This window comes from Phocoena sinus, chromosome 6, assembly GCF_008692025.1.
Source record: "Phocoena sinus isolate mPhoSin1 chromosome 6, mPhoSin1.pri, whole genome shotgun sequence".
Taxonomy (NCBI): Eukaryota; Metazoa; Chordata; class Mammalia; order Artiodactyla; family Phocoenidae; genus Phocoena; species Phocoena sinus.
Genome location: NC_045768.1, coordinates 51,701,831 through 51,724,680, shown reverse-complemented (window position 1 = coordinate 51,724,680; position 22,850 = coordinate 51,701,831). Strand labels below are relative to the sequence as shown.

The 22,850-nt window shown below is 40.9% G+C and overlaps 1 protein-coding gene across 4 annotated transcripts in view; it reads right to left on the bottom strand.

The window, feature by feature from the left end:
- DOCK8 (dedicator of cytokinesis 8) overlaps window positions 1-22,850 on the bottom strand; it is a 227,101-nt gene that overhangs the window by 137,936 nt on the left and 66,315 nt on the right. For all 4 annotated transcript variants that reach the window (XM_032636094.1, XM_032636092.1, XM_032636096.1 and 1 more), the window contains 3 exons: window positions 19,090-19,265; window positions 15,881-15,952; window positions 241-364 (listed from right to left, as the gene is read on the bottom strand). In XM_032636094.1, the coding sequence (XP_032491985.1) occupies window positions 241-364; window positions 15,881-15,952; window positions 19,090-19,217 (324 nt within the window). In that variant the 5' untranslated portion in view covers window positions 19,218-19,265. The remainder of the gene's footprint in view (window positions 1-240; window positions 365-15,880; window positions 15,953-19,089; window positions 19,266-22,850) is intronic.

Below are 22,850 nucleotides of genomic sequence, written 5' to 3'. Positions count from 1 at the left end.
GGGCCCAATTCCCCCCCTCCCCAGTTAGAGCCCCTCCACTTTTATCTATTTTCATTTGAACACCAATGTCTATAGCTACAAACAAGTTTGAAAAACAATATCACTGACTCAAATGGTAGAACTCCTCCTATTCCAATATTCTATGAGTCTAGCCTTTTTATTAGTTTAAAAAAAAGATCGACAGCGTGCCATGGAAGAACGTCCAGTAACCTGGCAACCGTGTTTGTTGATAGGAAATACCTGAGAGCTGGGTTCACTGCACTCCAAGGTTTCTGACTCAAACATCTGTTTCTGAAGCGTCTTGTGAAAATCTTTTCGGGATCCAGTCTTTTTAAAGCCGCAAATCTCCGAACTTCCTTGGTTTCTTTCATTGTTGTTATTAAATAAGAGAGTGTGGAAGGAGGGAGAGGGAGAGAGAGAGAGAGGCAAAATCATTAGATTAAAATAAAAGTAATGGCTTAAGTGCAGACATGGTGCTGAAAGATCTTGCAAAGAGAGGACCATTTGTAATTCTTCACATCTAATTATGCACCAGGCCCAACACAAGGCTCTGTTGTAATGACATACAAACTTGCCTCCTGGCTGGCTCACTATTAAAGGCAGGAGTGGCCTGGGAAAATGCCACTTCAGCAGTGCGGCCATTTCAGCTGTGGGGCATTTGGCTCCAAGCTGAAGCTAAACTATGACCCTAGTGTAAGAGGCTGGAATAAATCTAGCAAAGGGCAGACGCAGCGAATAAAGGTCGTTTGAAGATAAAAATAGAGGAAAACATTTAATCTCCAAATCAATGTTCTTAGTAATGAATAAAAAAGGCAGGACATGGCTAAGAAAAAAATAGAAATAAATGATTTATGTACCGAAAGTCTTTGCTGCTATTCTCAGTCGCCACTCCATGCACGCCATTAAACTTGTGTTTAAAAAATGTTGCAAATATTATATATCACTTATATGTAGAATCTAAAAAATAATTCAAATGAATCTATACAAAACAGAAACAGACTCACAGACATAGAAAACAAAGTTACGGTTACCAAAGCAGAAAGGGGGGGTCATGAATTAGGAATATGGGATTAACAGATACAAACTACTACACATAAAATAGATAAGCTTATTTTTGTGTATGGTGTTAGGGATAATTTCATTCTTTTACATGTAGCTGTCCAGTTTTCCCGGCACCACTTATTGAAGAGACATTTTTCTCCATTGTGTATCCCTGCCTCCTTTGTCATAGATTAGTTGACCATAGGTGCGTGTGTTTATCTCCGGGCTTTCTATCCTGTTCCATTGACCTATATTTCTGTTTTTGTGCCAGTACCATATTGTCTTGATTACTGTAGCTTTGTGGTATAGTCTGAAGTCAGGGAGTCTGATTCCTCCAGCTCCATTTTTTCCCCTCAAGACTGCTTTAGCTATTCGGGGTCTTTTGTGTCTCCATACAAATTTTAAGATTTTTTGTTCTAGCTCTGTAAAAATTGCACTGGTAATTTGATAGGGATTGCATTGAATCTGCAGATTGCTTTGGGTAGTATAGTCATTGGGATTGACGTATATACACTAATGTGTATAAAACAGATAATTAATAAGAACCTGCTGTATAAAAAATAAATCAAAAATTCAAAAAAATAAAATAAAATAGATAAGCAACAAGGATTTACTGTATAGCACAGGGAACTATACTTAATATCTTATAATAACCTATAATGGAAAATATTCTGAAAACATATATATATATATATATATATATATATATATATACACATATACATATATAACTGAATCACTTTGCTATGCACTTGAAGCTAACACACTATTGTAAACCAGCTATACTTCAATTTTAAGAAATGTGTTGCTATGGAAAGGGTTTAATATGATGTCTAGCACTGTCACTGGAGAAAGAAGTGAGACCATCACAAAAAAGGCAACAGATATACGCTGTCAAATAATAACTATAGAAACCAACATGTGTATTCCCCATTGTTATGACTCAAAGGCCTCCTGGAAAACATGCTGCAGACTCAACCACACAAACATGCACCTGTTTTGTTTGATTTCCCACACTATTAGGAAACCACTGAGCAAGCTGGTAAAGGGACGTGAAATGAGGTTAGGATTTATTAGGCAGATCAGATGGAAGACAGGTAAAGCAGGAAATGTAGGAGAGCTACTAGCAATGATCCAAATACTGTTTATAACTCTTTGGGAGGGGCGAAGTGTTGGGTTATACACAGTGGCACAGAGCAAGTATTCAATACTAAGTAAAAGAGGCCAGGAAAAAAATAAAAAGATAACTGCATGATTCCATTTATATGACGTTCTGGAAAAGGAAAAGCTATAGAGACAGAAAAGAGATCAGTGGCTTGCCAGGGTCTGGGGGTAGAGAAAGGGGTTGACCACCAAGAGGCCTGGGGGAATTTGGGGGGTGGGTGGGGCGTGGAACCGTTCTGTATCTTGATTGTAATAGTGGTTACACAACTGTATGCATTTGTCAAAACTCACAGAACTTTAGTCTAAAAAGAATGAATTACAATTACCTCCAAATCAATGGACAGTTTCGGATTATGCCTGGCATTAATTAGGGTAGTATGTACATTTAATAGTCATTCAACATAAGGGCTGATACTTCGCTGCGGTTTATTATAGGATGGTGGTCTCACTGAAGCAGGAGTGAATGGATTTAAGTCCTGGCTCCACAGCTTACAAGCTGTGTGACTTAAGGCAAATTAGTCTACTTCTTTGTGCCTCAATTTCCTTATCAAGATAATAAGAATTAGAATAATACCTAGGTCATCAGTTCTACTGCATGCAATAAATAAATTCTCATATGTAAAATACTTAGAAGATTTCTTGCCTTATGGCCATAATTCAGTAAATATCTGCCACTACTTAATGATGTTTATTAAATAGTATTAGAGAATATGGCTCAATTATATGCCAATTGTCCCTGTCAGTGGACAAGTAATCCAAATTAGACCAATGAATAAGATACTACAAGCAAAGGAAAAATAAAAAAAGGTACAACTCAGTATTGTTGAAGATTTCTTTTAATGCAATGGTCCAGGATAGATTTCACATCATAGGCACTAAAATGTATGTATTCATGGAATAAGGATAAGATTTGAAAAATCATAAGAATTATACCTTAGGGCTATTCTAGTTCCAATTCATCCTATGCAAAATATTCCTTTCAAGTGAAATAAGATTTTCTGAGGACTTCAGAAAATGCACTTATCTTAGTATGTCAGAGGAATGAACCCCAAACTCTATCTCATATATTTTAATGCATCACAGGGGAAAAAAAAACTACTTTCCTCTGGAGGACCATGCTTAATGAAGCCGCTTTGCTTTCTATGGATGTCTTTTTTTTATATATATACAGCAGGTTCTTATTAGTTATCTATTTTATACATATTAGTGTATATATGTCAATCCCAATCTCCAAATTCATCCCACCACCACCACCAGCCCCCCCGCACCTCTGCTTTCCCCCCTTGGTCTATGGGCATGTCTTTGTCATCCATAACCATACAGTCAAACACTGATTTAGTTAGCTCTTTTATTCCTCAATTATCTCCTTGCTGATATTACATTTCTCTGTAATACCTAGGAATAGTCTTTTATGTCCTTGGTATGTGTGATAATGGCTTTGAATCCCACTTAGGGGGCAGAGGAGTAGAGTAATGGCCACTTGTGTTCCCTCCCACTCTCATAATTCTATAGGACATCTGCCACTCAGATCCTATAATTGAGACTTTTAAATCAGACAAATAGTGCCGCTCATGCAGGACAGAGGAAAGTTTTAGATTTTAACTTAGTAGGGAAAGATTAAAACTACACAGAAGAACAAAGTACTGTTCTCCTTTTGGGAGAAATGTATTTTCCAACTTGAACTGTTTGCCTCTGTTACTTAGACTGGAAGATGCCTTGAATTAATTTCACTTTATCTTTTTCATGTCTATAGCACAAAGTTTTGTGTCCTTGCTCTAAAAATCATAGCACTTTCTCCTTCATGCCTTTTGCAAATGACCGTTAATCTAATGAATAGAACGGTGCCACGGTTGCTTGTTTATCTCATCTTATTTCCATATACTTTTGACAATTTTGTATGTATTGCTGTTTACTGGCATCCTTTGGGTGATGGTAAATACTATAAGCATTATTTTCTCTGTAATTTTCTTTAATGAACTAAAGAGAGAATAACTTAAGAATGTGTTTGGTGTCTTGGTGGAGAGTAAAACTCTGAAGTAATTAAACTTGTTGACATGCTATTTATTCTTGGTGTATTACCCATAGTGACAGTGAAACATTTCACGGGTGTTTTGAGCAGCACATAAAAGCCCTTAGACTTTGTCTTTCATCCTGGGTGATTAAGGTAATTCTGAAGGAAGGTCATGCTCAAGGAGAGCTGGGATATCAAGGAATGGGGTATCATCTGTTTTATTACTCCATATTTTACTCCCAGTGAACTGGTAAACAATTAAAATTCAAACACATCAGTGCATATAATTCAGTTACTCCCAAAACACCATAAAAATGTCTCCCTGATCAATAACTGCTTATTATGACATGCATTTGTTGCTCTGGCTGTCAAGGTGCTTAGCTATCTGCTTTCTGAAAGTATGGAAGGCAAGCCAGGCTCATCAGCCTATGCAGTGACAAAGAGCAATCCAGCTGTGGAAATCACTGTGCCACTCTTGACTTCTTACACGCAGACTCCCCATCTCCATAAATCCACTCCCACGAAAGCCCAATTCAAAGGCCAGCACTTGCACCAAGCCTTCCCTAACCTGGCCAGAAGTAACTGCTCCCTTCTCTGAATTTTCAAAGCATGTTGTTTGTATTTCTCTTAGAAGCTTTTATAATATTCTATGTTACAGTCTAATTACTTGTCTAAATTGTTATCTCCTCTGCTAAATATGTGCTCTCTCTCACTAGACTATGACTTCGCTGAGGACAGGGCCTCCTTTAGCGATAGGTTTCCTGTGTATTCCTCTTTGCATCTTCTTTGGTGCCTTATTCTCAGGAGATATTTTCTAAACATTTGTTGAATGGGATAACGAATGCAACTCTAACAAGCAAATATCTATATCGTTTTCCTCTCACACAAGTATTCTCAAATCTGTCAGATCCAACACTGTCTTTCTCTGTAACAAATGTTTTATAATGCCACCTTTAAAACCCATCAACTTACTCATTTTTAGAAGTCAATAAAATGTCCCAGCTGTTACAGAAATGAGAAATAAAAGAAACATAATACCTAAAATAGCATGTATGTAAATATGCAAATGCTTGGACACAACTACACCAGAGGACATAATGAAATAGCTGTTTGCACCTGTAGGAAGAATCGTTGTAAATATAACACCTACAAAAGCAGACTGCAACAGATGTGTTGTATGGGTGACTCAAACACCACAAAGCAGCACTGCTGTCAGAAATGTGATTTTCCAAAATGGGGGAAAACTCTTGTAGAGCTCTAATCAGCACAAAGTTTAACTTCCCCTATATTTACATGATAGTTGTTTTCCTGAAAAATTCAGTGCAAAAATATTTGTAAGATGGCATAGAGGCTTGGCTCAGATATTTACAGACTGGTGTTTCACCACCCTGAATGTCCAGCAGGACATTTGATAGTTGTGTTGGATGTTGAATTGGGGATGATCCTTCATTGTATGTGATGCCCCATGCATTGCAGGGTGTGAAATGCAGTAGCCCACGCCAGCCATTGAGACAATTAAAAACAGAAACATTAATTACCCTCATTGAGAACCATTGCTACTAAGATATTAGAAAACTGGAATCCCCAAATCCAATCTAAACCATAGTTTTAGCAGCACATCTGGGAAAGGATATCCACCAAGACTTCCTGGAAGGGGTGAAATGCAGCAAGTTTAACCGGGACCACAGCATCATTCACGTGTTTATTGTTTGGGGGGAGAATTCTACTAGTGGAAAATCCTAAAGTGAGCACTTTTCAGAGTTCTACTTTTGGTTTTGGTAGAAAGTAAATTTCTCATATAGAAATTATTATATAGTTTAGCAGAAACAGGGATGTTAGGAGATTTTAAATTCAACATATCCACAAAATAAGGGTATCTAGATCTATAATACATGTACTGGTATTGCATCTAATGGTATTATCATTGATGATAATATAGCTATCATTTCTTGGACTGGTAATTGTCTTAGTGATTGTCTACCTGATTGTCTTAGTTGAGATTCCCTAGAAGCTGAGCCTGAGGCAGGGACTCAGGTGCATGTGGTTTTTGATTGTGTGTTCTTGAAGAAAAGCCTGTAAGAGAGATAGGGAAGCAGAAGGAGTCAACTAAGGATGAGAGCTCAGATAAATTCTTGGCCTGATACGCAGGGTGCTCTGGAAGGATCACATTGCAAAGTTGTCCCACTGTCCCACTCTGAGACAAGAGGTGGGACTATGGTACCCATTGCACCAGTGCTATTGTGCCGGTCAGGCACTGGTCACCACCACCAATCCGAAGTGGGAGGTTAAGGGGCTGGGAGGTAGAGCGAATTGCTCAAATGTCTCTGGGCACAATAGCTCCTACACTCACGGCAGCTGCAAGATAAACACATGGGACAGTAAAGGGGACCCACTAACAGTCTTTATTACAATGCCAGGCACCTAACATATATTATTTTCCTTTTATTTTGAAACAAACTCAAATTTACAGAAAACTTGCAAATATAGTACAAAGATCTTTCCCCCTCTCAAACTATTTGAGAGTAAGTTGCTGACCTAATTCTCCATTATCCCTGAATACTTCAGTGTGTAACTTCTACAAACAAGGACATTCTCCATGGTAATTAGTATTCAACCGTCACATTCTGGAAATTAACACTGATACATTATTACCATCTAATCCTCTGACCCCTTTCAGCTTTCACCAAATGTCCCCCAAATGCCTTTTAGAGCAAAAGGATCTAGTCCAAAGTCATGCATTGCATTTATATGTCACATTTCTTTACTCTTATTCACTCTGGAACAGTTCCTCAGTGTTTCCTTGACTTTCATGACCTTAAGATTATAGGCCAGTTATTATTTAGAAAGTCCCTCCATTTGGGTTTGATTGTTGTAAATGCCCCATTCCTCATCAAGCTTTCAGTTTGATTTGTATCAATATGGATTCACAGTTTCCTATTTTATTCAACATATCTTAATCCATCTCTATTATTTATTTTGGTGCTATAATTATCCTCAATTTGACCAGTGTGAATCCCTTCAGCTGGCTCTTACAACTTTTTACATGTCCCCAGCAGTCACTGATCACATCCTGCTTTCTGCCACAAGATATTCAGGCTGATCTTATACTTTCCTTTCCTCAACCCTGGAATCAGTCATTTCTCCAAGAAGCTCTGATTCTTTTTAGTGGAAAATGGTTCTTAGAAGCCAAGATGTAGGTGTTGGGTGTGCTCATTGCTATTAAGGTGTTGCTCCTCCTATGTCTTCTCAGTGAACAGAGTTAGGTAGGGAGTGTGTGTGTGCGTGTGTGTGTGTTTGTGTGTGTGTGTGTTTTGAAAGCCAGGAGTTCATGTTGATCCTTGCAATCCCAATCTGACATCACAGTATCCATTCTAGTTTTCTTCCTTTCCATATTAACTTCCTTCTCAGATAGTGAAAAATCTAAAACCTACTGTCCTTAATATACTTGCTTACTTGATTAATCCCCTCAATGTAACCCTTGCTAACAGCACCCCTCCATGCCCACACATGTTGCCCTCCTTATATTCTGACTCTGACACCCTGCACTAGGCTTGCCCTCTGGCTCGACATCTTCTTCAGTCTGCACTGACAGTTAGTGCCAGGCCACCCTCCCACAAGGACATCCTTGTCCCTTGCCTGGGCTCTGACACCTCGTGGTAGGCTTCTCCCCATGTAACACCCCCTCATTCTACTCAGAATGTCTGCTCTGTTATCACATGCCAGGCTGCCCCAGGCTCAGATACCCCCCTCACACCACATAGGTTCTGCTTCTCCATGCCAGGCGGCCCTTCTAAACGTGTGTCCTCCTCAGCGTGTTTGGCCTTCCACTCCTCATTCTGGCCCTCTTCAGCTACTCCCCACCCTGAGTCATGGATGGCTAGCTTGTTCTGATGGCTTCCACACCAAATTGTACAAGAAGGGAGAGGAAAGAAAGAGAAAAGCGTATAGGAAGGGGAAGAGGAAAAAGAAGAAGAGGAACATGTATTATTTTCCAGTCTTCACAATAAGCCTTCAAAATGAGCAACATTTCCCCCCATTTCACACTTGAGGAAATGCTGGTTCAGAGAGATGAAGTCACTTGCCCAGGGTCTCATAGACATTACATAAGAAGCCAGCATCGGGACCCAAGTCTAGACTCTATCTACTCCATGACACTGCCTCTAAAGAGAACGCTCTCAAGATATGTTTGGTCTTTGGACTGTCCCCAAATGGGCAACGGTAGTGTTTGAAGAAAAGGAACACAGTTCTCTGGAGAAGCAATAGGTTGTGTTTATTTCATGAGAAATAGTCTTTCTACCATTTGGCTACTTGCCCATCTCTCTCTTGTCTGCAAATAGGCTCCACAGGAGCATGGCTTTATTTGGCTTAGATCCCGGGTTGGGTAAGGAGGCTGGGACTCTGGTAGCTGATGGCACTCAGCCAGCAGTCTCACTACCTACCCCATGGTGGTTTCTGACTTCTGTGGCTGGCACTTCTGAAATGAGTCATCTTTACATGCTTGCCAACCCTTGGCCTCTCCTCTCCAGCCAGCTTTACCCTTGCTGTCACAAGGTAGCTTTGCAACTTTCTGAGATTTCAAAATGGGGAAGTAGATGCTAAATCTAGAATGAGGAAGGGGAACACAGTTTGCTCTGGTTTCAAATCCACAGCCATGGAATACATTTAGTCTTAATGCTTTCCATCCCCCAAATCCTGAGGGTGACACAGATATATGGTTAGAGTATACATGTTGTGAAATGAACTTTTAACAGTATTCTGTAACTCAGTTTTTTTTTAAATGCCCATTTGTTAGTGTCTTTGGGCAGTCCGGGTAAATGACTTCAGAAAACATTCTAACAAAACGGAGGACAAAAAAGAAAGCATCTGCTTGCATAAAATAGCAAAAGAACAATAACCAAATAAGTTTCATTTCTCCCAGATTTAAGTTTCTTTTGAGGAGAAAATCTGATACAAAATTTTTCAGATATGGTGTATGAACTCTTTATCTTAAAATCTTAAAGCTGGGGGAAATGTCCTAGAATTCAGCTCATGTCCATGCCATACCCGATGGAGAAAGAGGCGTAGAGAGAAGTGACTTGAGGAAAATGGAAGCAGGCACGTGGCTGTAATTGGCGGGGGGGGGGGGATTCACTTGTAAGTAAACACTCTTGGAAATAAGTGCATTTTATGACACAAGGAAGAAAGCTAAAGACCAGAAATAGTTCTGGTCTCCAAGGCTACCACACATAAGGTCTTAAGCTAGGTTGTTTCTGGATTTTTATTCCTGTGGCCCACACCGGTTTCCTTATGAAGAAGTATGTGACACTGAACCTGTTACGTCAACATCCTCTGGAGTGTACACATCCTAAGAAAGGCAAAGGGCAAGTGTGAATTTTGAGTTTTAATTCACTGTTTTCTTTCCATCTTAGAACAAATTAACGTTAGTTAATTCCTTTGGGAACTTTTCCCCTTAAAATTGGATTTCTCAGGAAAAACACTCGCTAATTCAGTGTGTTGTCATTTAGGGTAGTGTAATCTTAGGAAGCAACTTAATGTTTGCCTATATTTTCCATTACTTTGAGTTGGGTGGTTTTTTTGCCAGGACATTAGATCACATGAAGCTTTTTATTTGAATCCTTAGGGAAAGCCCCCTAAGGATTTTATACACTAGAAAAGCTTACCCATTTGGCATACACATACATGTTGCTTAATGAATACTGGTGAGAATAACTTTGAAGAAGCTAGCAAGTTTATGAATGCCCATGTGAGGCTCTCTCTCAAAGATCTCTGTTAGAAAGTAGAAAATAAATATTATAAGATAAAATGAAGTTTGGTCACATGTGGATCTACTTTTTTTTTTTACCACTATGATTTGCACACTTAGAGCAACTGGAACCAAAATCACTTTCGTAAATATTTTAAATAGTTATTTCTTCTGAGGAATTGTTCGAAAAGGTCCCCCCAAACCCTCCTATACTGTTGGTAGAAATATAAATTGGTGCAGCCACTATGAAAAACAGTATGGAGTTTCCTTAAAAAACTAAAAATAGAACTACCATACAATCCAGCAATCCCATTCCTGGGCATATATCTGGACAAAACCATAATTCGAAAAGATACATGCACCCGTATGTTCATTACAGCACTATTTACAATAGACAAGACATGGAAGTAACCTAAACTTCCGTCTACAGATGAATGGATAAAGAAGATGTGGTATACACACACACACACACACACACACACACACACACTGGAGTATTATTCAGCCATAAAAAAAAAAATGAAGGGAATTCCCTGGTGGCAGAGTGGTTAAGAATCCGCCTACCAATGCAGGGGACATTGGTTTGATCCCTTGCCTGGGAAGATCCCACATGCCGCAGAGCGAGTAAGCCCGTGTACCACAACTACTGAGCCTGCGCTCTAGAGCCCACAAGCCGCAACTACTGAGCTCGCACGCCACAACTACTGAAGCCTGTGTGCTTAGAGCCCGTGCTCCACAACAAGAGAAGCCACCACAATGAGAAGCCCGCACACTGCAACGAAGAGTAGCCCCTGCTCAACACAACTAGAGAAAGCCCACGCGCAGCAACGAAGACCCAACGCAGCCAAAAAAACAAACAAAAAAGAACAGAATGCCATTTGCAGCAACATGGATGGACCCAGAGGATTATCACACTAAGTGAAGTCAGACAGAGAAAGACAAATATCATATGACATCACCTACATGTGGAATCTAAAATGTGATACAAATGAACTTATTTACAGAAGAAACAGACTCACAGACATAGAAAACAAACTTATTGTTACCAAAGGGGAAGAGGGGGTAGGGATAAATTAGAAGTTTGGGATTAGCAGATACAAACTACTATATACAAAATAGATAAACAACGAGGTCCTACCGTATTGCACAGCTAACTATACTCAATATCCTATAATAAACCATAATGGAAAAGAATATGAAAAAGAATACATATACACATTTTTCACAATAAAGGCTGTTTATTATCATTATTATTCCCTGGGGACACCCTCCCTGATGCCCCCAACCAAGTTAAACCATCTCATTAAAGACATCTACAGCGCTGCGGGGTGCTCCCCTTCCAACTCTTATCTAGTGCTTTCTGCCCTCCTAGATCCTGAGCTCTGTAAAGGGCGCTGCCTCTGTCTTGTTCACAGCTGCATCCCCAGTGCCTAGGGCAGGCCAGACCCGCAGTTGATGCAAAACACATATTTGTTCCTCACTCCTTCCCTCAACAGGGCTGCCTCTGGCCAAGTACACAGAAGGGCACAGCCCTGACTTTAGCCACCTCAATGAGTCTGGTGTCTTCCGCACAGAACAAAAACCAACTTCAGGGCTTGCCTGGTGGCGCAGTGGTTGAGAGTCCGCCTGCCGATGCAGGGGACACGGGTTCGTGCCCCGGTCCGGGAAGATCCCACATGCCGTGGAGCGGCTAGGCCCGTGAGCCATGGCTGCTGAGCCTGCGCGTCCGGAGCCTGTGCTCCGCAACGGGAGAGGCCACAACAGTGAGAGGCCCGCGTACCGCAAAACAAAACAAAACAAAACAAAACACAAGCTTACATTATTTAGCACATAAAATAACAAATTCAAAGGAGAGCTCATTAATTGCTAATTAACAACTGGTCAGCAACACTATTGTGACTTTCTCCAACTTCCCTGCCTATGAAGACACAGAAAAAATGGAAACTCACCAAAACAGATAACTTAATGCCGAAGTCTAGACAGAATCTCTGTGGATCAGATGCAGCTGGAAAGAGAAGGATGTACCATACTTTGCCTCCCCAAAGGGCAATGCAGAGGAAGGCACTATGTATTTTCCTTCCTGCCAGTCCCCGAACAGTCAATGTCTATAATAGTCAGGAATCTAAATTCTCCTTCTTCATAGTAGTGGCTTATCTATGAAGCCATTCACAGGTTCCACCTGGTTTTACTGAAATGAACTACCACCAGAACCACTACCTTCCTTGCCTTTCTCTTTCTACCATCACTCTGCAACCATATAGAAACAACTCATAGAAAACAACTAGCTGAATATGTATGTAGGGTTAGGAGATGAAGGGCACCTGGAAGAGTGTATTGGATTCTCCCCACAAATAAAATACTATGGATGCACGTGAGGGCAGAATGATCCTGGGAGGACTGTTCAATAGGAATTATAGCCTTTATGTTAGAGTATCAGATTTAGAGTACCAAAAGGTCAAACAGTGGGGTTGGAAAAGGTGCTTCCTCAGTTGAACACTAGTCAAAGCTTGCCAGAAACTGACAACGAGTTTCGATGTTTCACACATCTACCTGTCCATTAGCTAATTTCTGGGAAACAAGCTGGTCCGTTACCCAAGTGCGCAGATAACGGGGCCAATGACAATCCCCATCCTCAGTATGTTGCCAAACATAAAGTTAAAACAGACATTGCTTTGTTTTGTGAAAATAAAAAGATACAAAACTTGCACAGAATAAATATACGAAAAACCACTGTTCCTACAGAAGAGATAAAAACAAATGGAGACACATGAGGGAACGGAAGCAATAATCAAAGTGGCTAATGGTCTAGTTTAACATTTTAATCCTAAATTCCTAGTACATAATACTAGGTTTATGGATTAAATTTTAAGCATGACAGCAAAACTATAAATCATAAGGAAAACTGTCAATATAGATTTTACTAATAAATAATTTTGAATGTTAAAAAACTATAAACAAATTTAAAAGACAAAGAGTATCCTGGGTAAGGAATTTGTATTATATGACATACAAAGGGATAATATCCTTACCGAATGAAAGCAGCCCTAAAGATAAACAAGACCAGACAAATACAGTAATAGAGATGCACAAATTTAATGAATAAGCAGAGCACCAAGAAAAACTTACAAACGGACGATAAATTTATGGAAAAAAAGATACCAAATTGAAACAAAGAAAATGCAAATAAAAGACAGCCATTTTACAAATAAAATTGGAAATTTATTAAAAGATAACATCCAATATTCTTGAGGATTCACGCATATCTTGCTAATAATCTTTCTGATATATTATTCCCAAATCCTTAAATTTGTGCATACATTTAAACACACAGAAACTCCTCTTGTAGGAATTTATTCCAAAAGGAAAAAAACCATAACTATACACAAGAATGTGGCTATACTGGGTATAACACTGAAAAACAGGGGATCATCTAAACATTAAAATTGTTTAAATAAATTTTTGTATAAATACATTATACAACCATTAAAAATTGTCTTGAGGAATAATATTTAATAGCAAGGAGATAGTTACCACTTAGTGTGAAGACTGAAAAAGCATGCTGCCAAATAGTATCATAATCGGACTTAATTTTTATGCAAATATATACAAAGAAATATGATTCAAAGGCAACACATCAAATGTTAATGGTGGTTATGTGTCTATAGTGAAATGGAGTGATTTTTGTTTTCTCTTTTTGTTTCGCTATGATCTCCAAAATTTTTACAATGAGTATTCTAAAAAGAGTCCTTTAAGTTTGTTCAAGATAGAGGAAAAAAATTCCATTGGGAATTGCCATGAAGAATGAAAAAGTGCAGTGTCCCAAATAGAAAATAAAAACCAAATGTAGTAAAATGGACCTTTCTATTTATTGCCCCTTCTCAGATTTCTTTCAAACCTTCATATCCAGAAAGTACCTCTAATTATAACATTTAAAAGCATGAGAACAACTTGTTCTGAAATCTTTTATTTATTACCAGCAAAGTATAATCTTATTTGACTGCCCAGCAAACTTGGTTTTCTATTCAAGTTAGAACAGATGATGGATTAGCATCTAACTTTCTCTTAATTACTTTATACAAGTGAAGCTTTCTCTTTCTCAGTTACTGAAAATAGTATGCATACTGACATTACTCCAAAACACATCACCACAAATTCAATGGTACCCTTCCAGGAGCTGGATAAAACCCAACCTCCAAAGTCTTTCATCATTTATCCCACAGACTGGAGTATAGGAGAGGTGAGGATATCAGAATTTCAAACTACTTGTGTGTTGTCACAGGTTCTCTGATGTTTCTCTAGTGGGGAGTGCCCCTGATTGCAGACTCTCCCCAGACAGCTCCCCAACACGTACACACATACAGGTTGCGAATTCCAGTGTGGGTAGATGCTTCTCATTAGAGGGTACTCTCCAGGTCATTGGCATGGAGACAAAAAGCTCAGGACAATGTCATAGAACATTTAATTAACCCAGGAGAGAAGGGCCTTTTTGACTAGAAGGCAAGCAAGTAATTTATTTCTTGGTCATAAATTTAAATGTGCCCTTTGAATCTGAGGCCAAATTTCCATTCATTAATCCCCACCCCCACCCCCCAGGAATTCATCAGAATAGAAGTAAAAGGGCTCTATTCTTTGTGTTTAAAATGTAACTTTCTCCTTCAGTAGGTGAATGAATGAACAAACTATAGTAAATCCATGCAGTGGAATATTATTCAGCGAAGAAAGAAATGAGCTATCAAGCCACAAAAACACACAGAGAAAGAAGGCAAAACTATGGAGACAGTAAAAAGATAAGCGGTTGCCAGGGAGGGAGGACCAGAGGGCACAGAGGGGATTTTTAGGGCAGTGAAACTATTCGGTATGACACTCCAGTGGTAGATAAATGTCATTTTACATTTGTCAAAACCACAGAATGTAAACACAAAAAAGCCCTACTGTAAACTATGGACTTTAGTTAATAATAATGGATTGGGCTTTCCTGGTGGCGCAGTGGTTGAGAGTCCGCCTGCTGATGCAGGGGACACGGGTTCATGCGCCGGTCCGGAAAGATCCCACATGCCACGGAGCAGCTGGGCCCGTGAGCCATGGCCGCTGAGCCTGTGCGTCCGGAGCCTGTGCCTCACAACGGGAGAGGCCACAACAGTGAGAGGCCCGCGTACCGCAAAAAAAAAAAAAAAAAAATAATGGATCAACACTGGCTCATCAATTGTACCAAATATTCCACACTTAAGTAAGACTCATCCAAGGAAGGATAAATTAGTCAGAGAAAGCTGCACGAAGAAAAAAGAAATTTGATATGATCTTTTATCCACGGGTAGGATTGGGTAGACAGACGAAAGAAGGGAGAGCATGCCCAGAGGGGAGACAGCAAGAGCAAAGGTGTGGAGGGAGGACTGAATCAGTCATGTGGTGCAACAGTGAGGAAGAGACGCAGGCTCAGAGAAAGGAAGGGGCTCCAGGAGTTAAGGGAAATACGTTTTAATAGATAAGAGTTGGGCCAGATTATTAAAGCCCTTGAAAGGCAAGCAGGTGGTGTTTATATCTGATATAGTAGGAAATAGAGAGCCTTAGAAGGTGTTTGAGCCCGAGAGTGATACAAGATACACTCAATGCTCATTATTCATGGATTTTGCATTTGCAAATTTGCCTACTTGCTAAAATTTATTTGGAATCCCCAAAATCAATATTCATAGTCATTCAAGGACATAAAAACCTCACACACACCAAAAAACCCAATACATTAATAATAGAGGGAAATGTGTGTGGGAGGTAGTATATGAGAACTCTCAGTACTTCCTTCTAATCAATTTTCTTGTAAGCCTAAACTGTTCTAAAAAAAGTTTATTAATTTTTTTTAAAAAAGTTATAAAACGGTAACGATATAAAGTAAGTATATACGTAAAGAGGGAAAAAAACGAACTTACTTCCGATTCACAATTAGCCACTCCCGAATATAGGTCTGAACGCAGTCCCGGACGTGAGGGTCCAGTTCAACCCTAATGAGGTGGAAAACAACATAAAAAAGTTATTACCAGGTAAACACAACAAAGCAATCCTTTATCATAACCAAGGACAGCAGGGTGATTTCAAATCCGTATCAACTGAGAATGGGAAGGGCATGGTTATCCAATCCTCTCAAGTGTCTGAAGTATTCCTGAGGCAGTAACATTTTTACTTTGATGAGACAAACGTTGGCATTTTATGCTTTGTGGATTTTCTTTATTACATAGAATCGTATTAGATTATTATCTATCCCTGAAGGCATTCCGACACAAGACAGGTAGAACTAGCTGTAATCACATACGAAACAAGAAGAATAAGTATAAATACCAGTCTCTTCTGGGGTAACCTGGGCATAATTTTTGCTCACGTGTAACCCTGTTAGGACATGCATGTTTTCCTCTTTGAAAGCCATGAAGAAGAGGAGTTGTACTTTGAGGAGCTGGCAGGCCCTGGCTTTGGTTGGTGAGTATTAATTTGGGCAGCTCTTGTCTACTGCATAGAGTGGGTCATGAGAGAAACTCTTAGAGTGCTTCGGAGTCTGGAAATTTAGAAATCACTACTTCCTCACAGTAGCAAAGGTTATTTTTGTTTGTTTGTTTGTTTTGGGTTTTTTTTGCTGTTCTCCCAAATGTGTTGGTACTATAGATAGATAGGTCTAAGTTTTAATTTTCTGGTTTGTAGAAAGAGGGTAAGAACAGTACCCACCTCGTGGACTGGCTGTTAGTTTCAGATGGAATACTGTAGAAGTCAGACATGTGGTCCCTGGGCCCTGACTACTCAAATCCCGGCCCCATTCCTTACGAGACCTTGGGCCAGTCACTCAACCCTTCTGTGGCTCCGTTTCCTCACTGTAAGTGGTGATAGTAATCGTGCAGGGCTCCCTTGGAGAGCTGTGATGCAGTCAGTGTGTGAAGTGCTTAGAAAAGCGTCTGGCACATAATAAGACCTACGTGTGATAGTTCACACTTGTGTGCCATTCATTCTGCACTAGGCACTGATGCAATCCCTCTACATGTATGAATTCAGTTAATGTCAATCAGCTCCATAGAACAGACGCTATTACTATTTTCATTTTGCAGAGGGATGAGATGAAAAGATCTTTCTCAAAGACACTCAGCAAGTGGAAGAGCAGGGAACTGACCCCAGGCCACTCGCCTGGGAGCGCAGGTTTACACCCACTGCACTATCACAGCTCAATATCATGTTCTCGGATAGGCACTGGGGTTCAACAGGAGTCACCTGTCGTTTACTCTGATGATGATGATACTTTCCTGTAATTATACACAAGACTTTTGGGCAACGATTGAAACAGTAGAGGGTATCTGAAAGCCATCAGACACATAACGTGTTAGTTACCAATTCTGGTGACGAGGCAATATTATGCTCAAAAACTGATGTTAAGGGCTTCCCTGGTGGCGCAGTGGTTGAGAGTCCGCCTGCCGATGCAGGGGACGCAGGTTTGTGCCCCGGTCCGGGAAGATCCCACATGCCGCGGAGCGGCTGGGCCCGTGAGCCATGGTCGCTGAGCCTGTGCGTCTGGAACCTATGCTCCGCAACGGGAGAGGCCACAACAGTGAGAGGCCCGCGTATCGCAAAAAACAAAAAAAACCTGATGTTAAGAAAAAAAGTACCTTTTCTATCAAATTTCAAAAAAAAAAAATCAAAATCCTCCTACCTGTAAACTTATTGTAAGTATTTTTTTTTTTTTTTTTGCGGTATGCGGGCCTCTCACTGTCGTGGCCTCTCCCATTGTGGAGCACAGGCTCCGGACACAGAGGCTCAGGGCCATGACTCACGGGCCCAGCCGCTCCGCGGCATGTGGGATCTTCCCGGACCGGGGCACGAACCCGTGTCCCCTGCATCGGCAGGCGGACTCTCAACCACTGCGCTCCCAGGGAAGCCCTATTTTAAGTATTTTAAACAGGATTTTCCAAGATTCTGATCTCATTTGAAGACAATTAACCATATATTTTACACAAAGAAATTAAATTATTCTCTACCAAAGGGAACAATAATAGATGTTACCTATATGAAAGTCACATCTGAATAAATGGACTGACAACAGGGAAAAATGTTTCCCAAGAATCACTATGATCTTGTTTTCTGGGGAGTGAGTATCTTCAAAATGTTAGAGCAGAGCATATGGTCAGCTCTTCTATATGAATGAGAACTGTCTAAACAAAGAGCACAGGGTCAAATACTACCCTATCACTGTCATCTAACCTTCTTAAACTGTGATGAAATAAAATCCAAAATAGAACTGGAATATCCCCGAATAATGAGGGCAGGGGCCGTGTTTCATGATCTCATTTCCAGGACTTTTTGGGGAAGAGGAGAAGGTTGAAAATCTCAGGAGGATGTGAATCTTTGGTTTTGAAGATGAATGCAAATAAAAGTTCATCCTAAATCTCCAAAGAGACATTGCTTGTTACACTATGGAAATAACAGGAGTTTCATCTAAATATAATTCCATCATTTGATACTGAGGGCTAATGCTGACACCTGTAAACACATCCATTAACCAACTGTAGAAACTCAACCCTAAGCAGCTATTCACATATTCACACTACAGAGCTTTCCCCATTGTTTTTCCGCTTGACAAGACTTGCTTCACAAGAAAGAACTTTGCCTTATTCATCTTTTTATCCCAGTTCTCAGCACATAGTAGATGCTCAAGAAATGTGGATCGGACTTACTTCTGTGACTTGATCCAGTCTCATATATGGAAAGAATTAAAATGCTCCTGAACGGAGGCATTTCAATGATCATTATTTTTACAAATGGAAAAACTGAGGCCTCCTGAGGTCACATGACTCACCCACAGTCACTGAGCTGACCCGGGCAGTCTGGGTCCAGAGCCTGCACTCTTCACCTCTTCTTAAGCAGTCGATTTTGTTCCACTGCAGCGCTTTAACTGGTTTAGTCCCCACATGGCTTTTCAAAGCCTCTGGTCAAACCAGTTCAAAATCTATCTACATGTAGGTGACAGTGCCACAGTAGTCATCCTGCACATCTTGATAGATCTGAGTCATGTTACTTGTAAGAGAAGTCCAGAATTAGGGCATCTCTCCCTAACCAAGAACAGGCATAATCATCATAATCCCATCCACATTTTAAGAAAGGAATTTACCCTTCCTCCGGCAAAGAGGGCTGCAAAGTTCGACATTCCTTCGGCGTGAACACCACGTCCAAGTCATCTTCGGAGAAGTCTCCCAGCTCTTGGGCAAGCTCCACATCCAGGCTGTTCAGGTGTGTCATCAGAAGTCCTTCAATGTCCACTGGCTCCACTGGGTCATAAAACTGAGGCTGGGGGCAGGGAAAGGAAAAAGAGGTTCCCACACTGTTTAGGGTAAAAGCACTAAGGCGACAGGAGATGTGTGCTCTGTCCTCCCTCTCCTCCCAGTAAGTGCTTCGCTCCTCATGTACAACTAAGTGGGGCTGTCTTTAGAGAAGCTGTCAAACACAGAAGTGGTGATATGCAAAGGAAAAGAAACACAGCATGGAAAGTCAAGTCAGAACACAGTGAGTAATTAAAATCACACCCCAAGGTAGAATTTTTCTCTGCTTAATTGCATCTTTTTGTGTGTGTGTGGGGCGGGGGTAGGCGGGCCTCTCACTGCTGTGGCCTCTCCCTTTGCGGAGCACAGGCTCTGGACGCGCAGGCTCAGCGGCCATGGCTCACGGGCCCAGCCGCTCCACAGCATATGGGATCTTCCCGGACCAGGGCACGAACCCGTGTCCCCTGCATCGGCAGGCGGACCCCCAACCACTGCGCCACCGGGGAAGCCCTAATTGCATCTTGATGAGGATTCCTGAGAAGATCCAAAATGAGATCACTAGGCTTTGCTGCATTTTTATAATTTCTCACGCAAAAGCTCTCTGAGGCCACGTTTACCCAAATACAGCGAAGCGGCGAATCGGAGGCAATTTTCTAGAGATTCAGGCAAACTCGACAGTCCTTCTGTCTGAGTATTTAGGTACAGTGCTTTCTTTGGCCTGAGTTATCCTATACATTGATTCTTGAAGGCACTTCATTCGTAATCACAGCCCACAGTGAACCAGGCTGGGTGTCTGGGACACTCCAAGGCAGTGATTTCCAAACGCTGCTGCACTGCCTGGTGCTGGTTGGGAAGAATTTTCACTGACTGCAGTTAAATGAGCAAACTAAGGGCAACTGGCTGAGTTTTCATAAGGCTGACTGTACTTGCTTGGAAAGGATTGCCTTTTTTTATTTTGTCTCTTCAATCATATCCTTCCATAGTGGGGGTATAAAAGAAATGATAGAAGTAGGTGGTAATTTAAAAAATAATTTTCCTCAGGTGCAAGTTGGCAATTCAACAAATATTTTTTTCTAGCTTGTGAAGTCCACTTAGACTTAGGAAACCACTGCCTTAACGGAGTAAAAGAATCACTTAGATCAAGTTGACGTGTGTAGTAGTGGTAGTAGTAATAATAATAATAATAACAGCAGCTCTGTGGTGTTCATTTTTGGCAGACTCTTTGGAGTCATCACTCCAACAAACACCCCAGATTCTTGACTTGTACTGCCTCGCTCTGAAACAAGGACAGATCTAAAGGAAATGCTGACCAAACCGGTTTTTCATCACCCTGAAACCATACACCAGGCTAGATGTAAGGCTCCAGGTTAGAGAAGAGGAAAAAAGTGCCATGGAAGAGGCAAGAAGATTAGAGAAGGTAAGTGTGGCTTGCCCCGTCTCCTCCCACCTTTGTGTCCCTGGTGGTGGTGGAGACCTGACTGACACGTGAAAGAGTGAGGACGAAGCTGAGAAGTGAGCAAACACGCCCTCCTTGTCTGAGATTCCTGAAGTGGCTGACTTACATAATGCCCTATGCCAGCAGGACCAAAAGGGGCAGAAGAGAAGGCAGCAGGACGTTCTTCAGTAGGAGAGAGCACAGACACTCCCCTGGTTCCCCAAGGCTCCCACAAAGTGTGACTGAGGACAAGGAAGTTTCTTTCCCTGGGTTCTGACTGGGGACCTGGAAGTCAGCTAAGGAGAGGACCACCGTCCTTAGAGGGGCCTCTCAAGATGAAGCAGCTGGGACCACCAGGGGCTCAGAGAACTGCAGATCAGGCTATGCAGAAGCCAGGTGGGGACAGTTTGCAAAAAGACATTGTTGACCTCTGCCAGAGGTAACAACAGGCATTATCCACGCACAGAACAAAACACAATATACTGCAGACTTACATAAGACCAACCCCGAAGGAGAAAGCAGACTTTCCACTCCTTATCACAACACGGCACAGAGTTCAGGGGCAGGGACTGAAATGACTTCAACTCGAAACGAAGAGATTGCACTGTTTGCATACTCAACCTTATTACTGTAAAGTTTATACCCTTGAATTAAAAACTGTTCAGCATGATGTGCCGAGAAGTTGTGCTAGGTCACTCTAGACAGTATCTCATTTAATCCTCACCAGAACTCTGTAAAGTACACTCTTTTATTACCCTCATTTTACAGATGAGGACTTCGAAGGCTAGAGATTTAAGAGTCTGCCCATGTTTACATAGCTGGGAAGGAGCCCATCTGGAATTCAAACCTAGGCAGGCTCCTAATTCTGTTCTCTTGCAGGCTTTCCAGGGAATCTGGATTTCCAGAAATAATTAAACACAAGGCAGTGGTAAGTGTGTTCAGAAGAGAGTAAAATAAATCCATCTGCCACCACACACACGCTCCACCCTGCACTTCTCATGAGATTGGCTTCTCAAAGTAATAATAGTGAAGTAATTAACTGATTAAAGTGATACTAAACGTAAATTTATCATGAAGAGTATCAATTATTCGAGCAGAGGCGTTGAAGAGATATACTGAAAAATTATACTGAAGCACATTTGAAACAATGTGACACTAGCACTAATAACTATTGGGTTGGCCAAAAAGTTCCTTCGGGTTTTTCTGTAACGTCTTAATGGAAAAAAAACCCGAAGGAACTTTTTGGCCAACCAATAGCAGGTAGAAGCTTCCACAGAGAAATGGCATTTGTGTGAAATCATCAGAGAGAAAAAAATTTAGGTCCAGCCAAAGTATTATACTTATCACGTCCCTAAAATTCAAAGCCACAAGGGATAAGAAAAACCTGGCTGATACTGGCACCTGTTACCTACAGGACAGGCTGCCGACGAGCTGGGGGCCCCCCCCCCCCCCGCAAAGGATAGCTGACTCCGTTTTTGAACTTCATCGGCAAGTTCAATTACTTGCTGAACATCTATTAAATGCAAGTCACTGAGTTGGCCCTTAGGGATAAAGGTGAATACAGGAAGCTACTCTCACGCCTCTTTCCCCAGACCTTGAGTCAACTGTGAGAAGGGGAAGCTTGCCACCCTCTCACATACAAAATAATGCTATCTTTGGAGGGGGGAGCTATGACAAAGAATACAGTGTCATCACTGAGCACTAACTATGCAGCAATGTGCCAAAAGCAATAAACACAGTTGATCATAAAGTCATAAACTCTTACGGTCTGAATCTACTTCAGGACTGAACAGACGATAAGAATAAGCCATAATGATAGAATTCTTGAGTATCATTCTAGCACTACACATAAGCTGGCATGTAATAACGAGTCACCACTACGCTTTCTATGCTGCAACTAACAAGGGAGGAAACTGTTCATTGCAAAAGAGATGTAAACTGGTCCTGCTCTTGGCAAGTGGGTAGAGAGGCCAACTACAGTTATCTAGGCCTCCAAGCAAGTTGTTCCTCTTGCATATTCAAATAACCAGGAACCAAAAGAGATTTCTGTTCTCTAAACTATCTGAAGTCAATCTCAAGAGTAAGTTTTAAAAAAGAAAAAAAGAAGAGTAGGTTTTATTATTAAGCAATTAACACATACACACATTTAGGGGTAAACAAATATTGAAGAGATTTACA